At 46.2% G+C, this 11,301-nt stretch overlaps 1 protein-coding gene across 1 annotated transcript; it reads right to left on the minus strand.

Moving 5' to 3' along the window:
- Positions 1 to 5,124: 5,124 nt before the first annotated feature.
- Positions 5,125 to 7,964, minus strand: LOC308575246 (uncharacterized protein). The gene is made up of 2 exons (XM_081173892.1): positions 7,869 to 7,964; positions 5,125 to 5,899 (listed from the first exon to the last, which is right to left on the minus strand). Exon 2 carries the CDS (start codon positions 5,883 to 5,885, stop codon positions 5,376 to 5,378), a length of 510 nt encoding a protein of 169 aa, XP_081030018.1. The 5' UTR covers positions 5,886 to 5,899; positions 7,869 to 7,964; the 3' UTR covers positions 5,125 to 5,375.
- Positions 7,965 to 11,301: the final 3,337 nt, after the last annotated feature.

Raw genomic sequence — 11,301 nt, forward strand, 5'->3', positions numbered from 1 at the left:
GACCCGTCCTCGGTAGAGCCGATTCCCTCCGCAGCTCGGAGGGAATCCGCCATTTCCAGATCGCGTCAACCCGGAAGTCCGACATTTAAAATATTTAGGGGGGGATAAGAAAGTTGAAGAAAACACTCCTCCATATAATTTATTTTCTTTGATCTAATACTTTTTGCCTGGTTTACTGTATTTAGTGTTTAATTAGGGTGGGAGCTTAATTTATGAATTTGGAATTACTTTACACACACTGAATGTATGCAATAGTAGTTCACCATGGCAGGATACCTTGAACCTGCACAGGGATTCTCAGGTTCAGGCTGGTGCTGCTGGATCTTTGCCCTTTGGTTTTTATTTTCAAGGGCTGCTGGTGAGCAAAGCTATGGCCTCAAGCCCGGTGTGGTGAGGCAATCATGTGACATAACTTTTCTTGAGTTTTCCCCATTGTAGTAGCAGTTCACATGTGGCCCGAGGAGTTCAGTGACCATCGGATCTGCTTTTGGTCTGATAACCAGGTAGTGGTGAGTGTCTTGGCAAAACAGTCCTCACGCTCTAGCACAGTCTCCGCCCCTCTGCTCATGCTTTCGAGCTGCGCCACTTAAGGTTTAATACTGTGCTTTCTACTCTCCAAATTACGGGATCCTCTAATGATGTCGCTGACACTCTATCCGATTTTCAGATGAAGCGCTTCAGATCCTGGGCTCCAGACTCAGCTATTGCCAGACTTTTCCAGACCACCTGTGGCATTTTGACAACAATTAGTAATTACAGAGAGCGGCAGCTTCCATTTCCCCTTCTGCTTTTACCTATTAGGGGAAGGCCTGGATGGATTTCTTAGCCTTAAGCTGGCAGTTCTCAGCCATTCAGAAGAATTGGCCCCCATCCTCTGAGCAGATCCTGCAGTATTTGGTCCACCTGCTGCAGATTGGGCATGCGGTTATAACTATCAGAATTCAGTCCGCTGCAATGTCTGTTACACTGAAGCTTTATTTTTCAGAGACCCTTGTATAAGGTTTATAGTGAGCAGGCCCTTGGAAGGTTGGAATAGGCTCCAACCTCATAGGACAGTGGGCAGGAAGTCGGTCAATTTTTACCTATGCAGTATCTGCAACAAGTTAAAACTTGTTTGCTGGTTAAAGATCAAGGCGAGACTCCTTTCAGTAGTCCATTGCATTTTCGCACTGAGGGTTGGGAAAATGGTTGTTGGAGCCAGCACGGGGCTGAGAGTCCAGAGGCTTATTGCTTCAGGACTTTCCCTTACCCTTTGGAGCTTGTCATTAGAGTTGGGAACGCTAAAACAGACTTAGTGGGCAGGAGTGCCACAATCAGGCTTCCCGCCACAGGTGAGGAGGGCCCTTGCCCGGTTATGGATAAGAGAATATTTGGCTTTTTATTCCCTGGGGCTGGCCCACTCCTAGTGCATGAAAATGGGTTCCCGTTAGCCAGGCATCAATGTGCTTACGTCGTGCACCAGTTATTACGTCGTGCACCAGTCGTGCGCCTCATTCCTTACGATTAGGTGCTGCTGCAAAGGCTGCACACTGGGGGCCTGTCAGTAGACAGGATTGTGAATACGGGTCATTGGAAGTCTGACGCTGACAAGGGTTATATCAGGAAGTGTCACAATGATGTCTGTGCTGATGCTTGTCTGTTATTTCCTTTTCCTTCCCCCCTTCTTTCTTTTTCTTTTTCTTTTTTCATAGGAGCAGCTGTGCACATTTGGGCCACAGCATTGTACTCTAGGCTGGCAAGCATGTTGACGAGTTTGGACTGGGGCGCCATTTCAGTCTTCCTGCCCATGTGAACATATACTGGATCTCCAGATGGGGAATACTTTGGGAGGAGATCCTTCCTTTGGTGCGGTCGAGTGTGACCTGTGCAGGTCCTCCCGCAGTGCTGGTGGTACAGCTGGGCGAGAATGTTTGCTGTCTTCCTCCAGCATAAGTTTGCATTCCTGCATGCAAGAGGGCTTGGATTGAGTTGATGGCAGCTCTCCCTGGACTCAAAATAATTTAAGTCATTGGTTCAAGGTGGTCTGGAGGGGGGGTTGGAGCACCTGTCCCCTCCAATGCGCAAAGATATTCCATTAAGGGAATCCAAGGATTCGCCATGCTTTTGTCGACCCCTTTCGAGGGTTAGGGCCATGCCAGAGTCCCTGGGAGCATTTGGGGTGAGCTTGAGTCTGATCCTGGTTCATTGCTCCCCCATGCTGTTTACTGGAACTGACGATATGGTGGGGCCCAGTCGTCAGTGCTGCCCTGCTGAGGTCAGGTGCAGCTAGTCTGGAACCAATGCCTAGACAAACTACCACCGAGCAGGCCAGGAATCATGTTAATAAGGCGGTGGATAATAGAATAAAATAAATAAAGTAAATAAAATAACAAATAAAATAAAATAGGTCCTTGCTTTAGGTGGTTCTGTAATATTGCACCCTCCTAATTTTCTTCAAGGCTGTTGCCCTCTTTAGGGCAGATGGGGGGTGCATCTGTCCCCTATGGGGAACAACACCTGGCGGGATGCGATTGCCTTGGGATTCATTGCTCCCCCACAATGTTTGCTGGTACTGACGATATGGTGGGGCCCAGTCGTCAGTGCTGCCCTGCTGAGGTCAGGTGCAGCTAGTCGGGAACCAATGCCTAGACAAACTACCACCGAGAAGGCCGGAAAGCGTGTTAATAAGGCAGTGGAAATAAAATACAGGTCGTTGGAAATCGGATGCATTCAAAGGTTATGTTCATTAACATTATTGGTGTCTTACAAATTTTGCTTGTTCTATCTTAGGTTTAGCAGCTGTCCGCATCTGGATGGTGGGGCACAGCATCATCCACTGGGCTGGTGTAGCAGCACGACAGTCACAGTCGGAAAAGGGTCCAGGTCTTGGCCTTCCTCCACATATTCAGTTGTCTTGGCTGTCCAGACGGGGAATGCGCTGGCCGGAGCTCCTGCCTCGGATCCGGAGGCAGTTGCTAAGGGAAGGACCCCCATCGGCCATTGTGGTGCAGCTGGGTGAGAACGACCTGGTTTCTACGGACTGTTTTTCCCTGCGTGCTGCAATTTTGTCGGACTTGGAGGCGCTGCGGGCAATGGTGCCAAGAGCGAAAATATTTTGGTCAAGGCTGCTACAAAGGCGTGCTTGGAGGGGCAGTCGTTGCCCAGCCGCCACTGAGAGAGCCAGAAAACGCATCAACTCCGCAATGTCAAAAAAGATCTTGGAGCTGGGCGGAGATGTGATTTTTCATCCTGAGATTTCCTCTCAGAGGCCATCCTTTTTCTGAGCTGATGGCGTGCACCTTGCTGCTTCAGGGAATGAGGCTTGGATAGGTGCGGTGGCCGCCAAGCTGAGGTCTTGGCTGGGGCTGTGAGTGGTTTGGCGGTGAGCTGAGGGCTCCATGGCGGTTAGGCATTGGTTAAATTGGTGCTTGGAGGGGTAAGGTGCCTATCCCTCCAAATGATGTGGAAAGGGAATTCCGTTAAAGGAATCCAGGGGCTTGCCATTCTTTCGTCCTTGTCCGTGGAGCCGGACTTGGGCCGTGGAAGCCCCACCGGAACATGAGGGTGAGAAGTGTTGGATTGATTCCCAGCCTCATTTCTCCCCAATACTTGTTTCCCACGCTGGCTTCCGGTGGTGTCCGGAAGGGACCAGCTCTGTCCTTGGGGGGCAAGGACAGATAGTCATAACCAATGCCTAAGCAACCACTCACATTTTTTGTATTTGAATAAAGTTGTGGCCAAAATTATGCCAAAAACTTAAACAAAAATTGAAGTGTGCAGTGTGAATTATTTTTGGGGGTGGCACTGTGGGACTCAACACGCAACATGGTTATGCCTATCTGGTTATACAGAAACGTATTTCTGAACAAATAAGAGGAGGGGGGATTAAATTATTTAGCACTTGTTGAAAAATATCAAATGCATTTAGACCTTGACTTCATCCATGGCTATATATTACACTCGTACAAGAGACGGCATGACTCTGAACACCAGTTGCTTGGAATCACAAGTGGGAGAGGGATATTGGGTTCATGTCTTGTGTGCAGGTTTGCCATAGAACTAATTGGCTACTATGAGAATAGGATGCTGGACTAAAAGGGCCTTTGACCTGACCCAGCAGGGCTCTCTCTTCTTCTCGTCTTCTGTTCTTTCCATGTCCATAGTTCTCACCATTAGGGCAAGACTCCCACTTCATGTTTATAGGTATTGGATGGGATGGGATGGGGAAGCTCTGTCTCTGCAGAAGTTGTTGGACTCTAACTTGCACCAGATCCAGCAATCCTGAACCAAGGACAGGGATGACAGGAGCTGGAGTCCAGTAATGTCTAGACCATGGGTAGGCAAACTAGGGGCCAGATCCGGTCCAATCACCTTCTAAATCCGGCCCACAGACGGTCTGGGAATCAGCATGTTTTTACATGAGTAGAAGTTGTCCTTATATTTAAAATGCATCTCTGGGTTATTTGTGGGGCCTGCCTGGTATTTTTACATGGGTAGAATGTGTGCTTTTATTTAAAATGAGTCTCTGGGTTATTTGTTGGGCATAGAAATTCGTTCATTTCCCCCCCCCCCAAAAAAAAATAGTCTGGCCCCCCACAGGGTCTGAGCGACATTGGACCGCCCCCCTGATGAAAAAGTTTGCTGACCCCTGGTCTAGACTCTAGAGGGTCACTTGATACCTCCAATCAAGGTGTATCAGTGACTCTTCTTGAACCCTATAACGTGCCCAGTTGTTATGAGAAATCTATTCCCCCACTCATATGATTTAATTATGACTCACTTCCCCCAAATGACAGCAAAGAGGAATCAGGAGAAGGGGCACAACTGCTTCCTTGCACCTATTTAACCCATCCTTCCTGGTCCTTTAACGAGCAGCAAAAGTTGCGTTTGAACCCCGACTATGAGTTGTTTCTCTGAATGTATAAACAGTCAGGGTGCCCTGGAGAGAGATCCTGTACTTATGTTGAATAAGAGGAGAATGGTATTTCTAGAGGAATATAACATACTTTTTCCACACTCCATGTAAACCCTTCAGGGTGCAAGAGAGAAAGACAGCCCTCAATACTCCAATTTTAATTGGGTAAGACCTTGGACACCTTGCTATGAGAAACTGGAGGTGGAGTTTTAAAAACAAAGACACACAGGTTATCAGAATGCAGAACAAGCTTTATTGAAAAGGTCAAAGAAAAAGAAAGGATAGTTGTACAATAGGCAAAAAAGGTGCATATTGTAGAAGGTTCTTGGTCTTCTCAACTTCATAATACAGAGGGGGGAATTAAGAGGCTTCAACTTCAGCAGCGGTTTGCTTGGATGCAGGTCTTCTAAACCTTAGCGAATGGATCTGTATCAAGTTCCCTGGATATCAGTTCAGGATATGCTTCTTAGGTTTAATTGGCCTAAGAACAGATGCTACCACGACGCCCGACCTTCCCTCCAAGGAGTGCTCCCCTTCCATAGCCCAAACCATAGCCCCAGCCCCCAGAGCTTCCAAGGAGGCCAGACCCATAGCCCCACCCACCATAGCCATAACCCCCTACGATTCCAGAACCACTAACAGCACATGGAGTGTTGCCTCCAACAGACAGAGGCTCACAGCTGGCAGAGAGGATGGGCCCTGGGATGGTCAGGACACTGGGAGGTGGCTGGATCACGACCTCTGCTGGTGGGATCTGGTTGACGCATGAAGGGATGACTCCGTCCAGGACACCAAGATTGGCTGCTCTTTCAGCACCTCCATAACCATAGCCAAGACCTCCATAGCCATAGCCGAGACCTCCATTGCCGTAGCCAAGACCTCCCAATCTGTAGCCAAGACCTCCACGTCTACCAAGAGCTGCAGAGCCAAATCCAACGGTGGGGGTGGAAGCACAGGATGGGACGGCACAGGAAGGGCCACAGTGAGCCATGGCTGAAGATGAATCTAAAAAAATAAAATAGCATGTGTACAGCTGAAAACTCTGGCAGCATGAAGATAAATTCAACAGTGCAAATAATTTTTGATGGATGTAATAACGGAAAACCGATTGGTATAGTTTTTGTAAGATATGCAGGGATATAAGATATGCAAAATGAACCATGGAAAGAGAAGAAGGGAAGTGTCAGGCTTCAGGGAATCTGATCCCTGAATAGATAGACAAAAAGTTCTTACCAAGGTATTTTACTTAGAAATGTATCCTCTTGGAGTAATGATGGTGCTCTGAGTGAAAACCCCACCCCCTCCATCTCTCCTATTATATGTCATCTCTATGGTGGCTTATCTGTGCCTTCTGCCTCTGAGCTCTCTGCTCTCCTACTTTCAATGCCTGCCAGGTTCTGGGAGAGAGAAGGGTCTGGAATGCATTCTAAAGACACTCAGTCAGCTGTCTCTCCCCTGGTGCTTCTTCTTCCTTCTGCTCCTCTCCTGATATTTCCCAGCTTCTCCCCTCTGCAGCCTCTGAGCTATGACCTCCCACTGTTGTAATTCTATGCTTTTTCCCTCTTCTATGGAAGTTTCAGGAGGAAAGGGGGTGGTCTCCACCATTCCTCCTCAGTCCAGTCCCTGACAGGAAGTCACTGATATTTTAAGTACGTGAAATCTTTATCTGAAATTGTGAAACAGAAAATGGAATAAAAAAATTATATCCAAAGCAAAACACAACATAAAATTGCAGAACGGAGTTGAACATGGATCATGAAAGGCAAAGAATGAAAAATTTCAGATATGGTGCAGGTGAAGGGGAATCAAAGTGATACTAAATGTGGGCCTTGTTGTCAATATTGTCTACACCAGGGGTCAGCAAACGTTTTCAGTACACTGTCCCTCAGATCTTGTGGGAGGCCGGACTATATTTTGGAAAAAAAATAATGAACGAATTCCTATGCCCCACAAATAACCCAGAGATGCATTTTAAATAAAAGGACACATTCTACTCATGTAAAAACATGCTGATTCCTGGACCATCCATGAGCTGGATTAGAAGGTGATTGGGCTCCCAATATGGCTCCCAGGCCTTAGTTTGCCTATCCATGGTCTACACTGATTGCCAATGACTCTCTTGGGTTCCAGACATGGGACAAATTACTGGCCCCACCTGGAGATGTAGAGGACTGATCCTGGGACCTTGTGCATGCAAAACATGGGCTGCAGCACTAAGGAATGACCCCCTTTCTTGGCATTTTAATCTAGAAGGTGCTATGCTGGCTACCCGCAGTACTGATGTTCTGAAATATAAGAAAATGATGAGATAACCCAGTAAAGTTCTTTTAAGAAAAGGCATGTTTTATCAGCAATGCTATCGGCATGTATCTTGAACATATTGGACCACAGTATACCATTGTGTAGCAAGTTGGGGGTTGAGCTTGAAAAAAATAAGACAGCCCTGCTCCTGTCAACCTAGCAGTTCAAAAGCACGTCAAAGTGCAAGTAGATAAATAGGTACTGCTCTGGCAGGAATGTAAACAGAGTTTCCGTGTGCTGCTCTGGTTCGCCAGAAGCGGCTTAGTCATGCTGGCCACATGACCCGGAAGCTGTACGCCGGCTCCCTCGGCCAGTAAAGCGAGATGAGCGCCGTAACCCCAGAGTCGGTCACGACTGGACCTAATGGTCAGGGGTCCCTTTACCTTTACCTTTAAGCACAACACATTTGGGTTTACTTCTGAGTGAAATGGAGAGTTTTGTGCTGTAAAAGACAGAAGTGTGTATGTTTGTTTAAATATCATTTAGGAAGGAAGAAGATAGATAGCTGGTGGCACCTTCCAGCTGTCCTTAAAAAATACTGAATTAGAGTTTCTTCTAGCAATATCATATTAAATGCACTTACAAAGTGTGAAGCTGGAAAATCCATCTAGTCTTAATTTGATGTGAATTTTTTGATAAATTCAGAAATATTCGCCCAAGGAAATGGACTTACCTGCTTCTATGAGAAGATGTAATGAAGACAAGAGAGTCAGATGAAGCTGTTGGAGGAACTGGGAGAAGTTTCCGTTTTTATACAGTTCTGTCAACCACTCCTGTGACCAAGAGACCGCCTCTTTCCAGCTAACATTTTATTTAGTTGTCAACAATTTCATGTGCAAAATACTTTACTAAGCACAAAAGAGGGAGGTCACAAAATTAAGTGGTTTCAATAATGCAACACAAATAGTCTTGACACCAGTTTGTTCCCCTCTCCCTTCCTTTTAATTTTGCTGACCTCAAGTCAAATTGCTCTAGTTTATCTGCTGTTTTAAATCAGAAACACCCAGAGGGAGGAGATGGAGATCATGAAAGCTCTTTCATCAGTGTAGGGAACTCTAGGACATGATCAAAGCTTTTTGCATACACCTTCTGAGACATCTCCGGTATCAGATGAAATTGGTGTCCTTGAATAGCTTGAGAACATCAGAAAAGCCCTGCTGGATGTGGCCAAAGCCCCATCTAATTCAGCTTCTTGTATTCACAGTGCAGAACCAGATGCCTCAATGGGGAACTCACAATTGGGACCTGAGAGCGCCAATGCCACTTGGAAGAGAACAATAGTGAGAAAGAGCTATGGTCCCTATGTTGACCACTGCATCTGGTTGACCACTGCAGGAAAGAGGATGCTGGACAACATGGGCCTTTGGCTTGATCCAGCTTCAGGGATCATTATACATTATCTTCTTCACTTGTCCTAGGAGGTGAGAGATGTTTCCTTCAGCCTGGCAAAAATCTAGAGTTAATCTGGAGTGGTCTTCTGGGTGGCAGAGGTGGGAGGAGGCTGTCCCAACTTCAATAGAAGATGGTGCCTGTGGTTAAAAAAAACCCACACCAACCAAACTATGTTAAGCATTTAAACCAGATATATAAAATCAGTACCAAGTGGAAACCAAAAAGAAAACACTACTTTTTTCTTTCTAAAAAGGCAGCTTAGAAAGGCAATTAAAACTTGCATATAGGGAAGCCTAGAAAACGTATGAAATGTATTCAGAATCTGTAGTTTAGAACATGCTAATGTATGAGCGACAAGCCACACACAAACATAGCTGAAATTATGATGGGTTGCATCCAATAAACTCATTCTCAGGAAAGTTCCATCAAAATACACGGTGTTGAATGACTTGTCCATTGCTTTCTTCTTCTTCTTTTTAAAAAAGTAATAATAATAAATAACTAAGAATAAAAATGTGCACTCCACCACTGATACCATCCCATTGTAACTATCCAGCCTCCCAAAAATTCAGCACCTCTTACGATTGTTTGTCCCTTTTCCGTTTTAACAGTACAAGTTCTACAAACACCCTCCATATCTCCTCAAAAATAATTTCCCTTACATATATCCCATCTTACCTCAATGGCACATGTTAATTTATCTTTAACAGCTATATCCCACACCTCTTTATACCATTATTCCATTTTATATTCTGCTTGCCCCTTTCACTTCTTAGCTATAATAATTCATGCAGCTGTCAATAAATTTGTGAGCAAGTCCTTCATAGCCTGTGAATCTTCCACTCCATTGTAAATTGATTATAATAATGCTACCTCTAGACTTTTGGTCAGCTGTAACCCAGTGATTTCTGTTATCTCCTTAAAAACCCTTTGCCAAAAAAAATTGTACATATTTACACTCCCACCACATGTGAACATAATTCCCTGTTTCCTGGCATCCCCTGTCCATTGCTTTCAATAGGTCTAACATGAGCTAGTTGAAAATAACCTTAGCATTTCAGTAAGTGGAGATAGATGGATACCAACAGATCTCAACTGACCACCACGAAGGTACCAACTCTTCGATCCTTCGATCTGCCCACCTGATCTTGCATATTGATGCAACAGTGGATAGAATTTCCCTTGCTGATCTCAAAGATGGATAGAAACAGGAAGCTATCGAAGGATTTTTTAAACATCATTATTAAATTTTGCCCTTGCATTGTGTTAGCGTGTTAGCCACATTGACATTACAAGTTACAGGAGGGCTAGAAATTCAGGAAACCAGGAGCTGCTAATATTACAAGTGAATTTAATATGTGATCCCTGATTGGTTGGGACATATGCCTAGTGCAGTGCTGGCGAAAGTGGCCCTCCAGGGGTTTCCTATCATCCCTGCCAAGATTATCCTTTTATTTCTTCAGTCGTTTTATTTGGGAGGTGGGCTTCAAATAATTGTCAATTTTTGCTGACTCTTCAAAATCATTTTCGCTTTATTGGGTACTGTCAGGGCTGCCTCAGGTCTCAGCTCACAAAAGACCAACGCCAAGCTCTTCTTATGTACAAGGATGTTTATTGCAGTTCATTAATGGTTCCACAACCGAGGCGTGCAGCCCCGCGTCTCTTTCTCCTAGACATTAGAAGTCCCCTCTGAATCGGTCCCTCCCCTACACCAGCTTAATAAGCTAACGCTGCTCCACCTTTTTCTCTCTTTCCTTTTCCGCAGGGTCTTTCTGCCCGTCGGGGTTCCTCCCCTCCTGCTTTCTCCTGAAGCGGAGTCTCCAGACTGCTCCTGCCCCCTCCTGCGGGCTTTGGGTCCTGGCCCCTCCTCCTCCGGGCTCCCTGTTCTCCCGCGCGCCTCCTCATTTGAACTTGGCGCGCGCGCCCAACTTCTGACCTTCCTTTTGACAGTTATGCTACTCCCCTCACTGCTTTCCTCTCCTTCCGGGAGAACGGCTTGCTCTGATCCCTCCCCTTTCTCTGTCGCCGGAGCTGCTCCCTCTGACACACTGGAACCTCCCCCTCCCTCGCTGCGCTCTGGTGGGGAGGCTGGCCCTGATTCCCAGCTGCCGCTTTGGGGTCCCCTGCTGGCCCCCCGCTCCTGACACTTTCCCCCCGGGGCTCCCCTTGCCCTTACCACAGGCGCCCCCTTCTGGGAATCCTCTGATTCGCTGGAGAGACTCATGGAATCCCCTGCGTCATTGCTATCCTCTTCCTCGCTCTCCTGGGATTCCTCTCCATCGCTCTCCATTTCCTGCCTTCCCTGTGCCTCTGTCCCTGTACCCCTGACAGGTACACTTATTCATACATGTGTATATGACATCCTTGCATCAACGAAGGTTAGAGCATTAGGAAGTTTCTGTTCTCACAGTGATCAACCAGATAGGAATCCCAAATGAAGGACAGGAACTCAATGTCCCCTTCCCCAATTCTGATTCCCAACAACGGGTATTCATAGGCATTGGAGGCAGAGAACCCTGGCTATGTGCTGTGAACGGAATCATAAGCCGAAATCTTGGATATGGAAGTCAAGTAGGCTGCTGATAAAATCTCCAGCCATTCCAGCTACTTTAATTCCATTCAAAGCCATAACACCTGTTGATCTGTCCGAAATGAACATACAAAGGCATCTTTACATTTTCTTAATTTTTTTATTAACTCCTTTGGTGGAAGAA

Source organism: Podarcis bocagei, assembly GCF_964188305.1.
Source record: "Podarcis bocagei genome assembly, chromosome: 16".
NCBI lineage: Eukaryota > Metazoa > Chordata > Lepidosauria > Squamata > Lacertidae > Podarcis > Podarcis bocagei.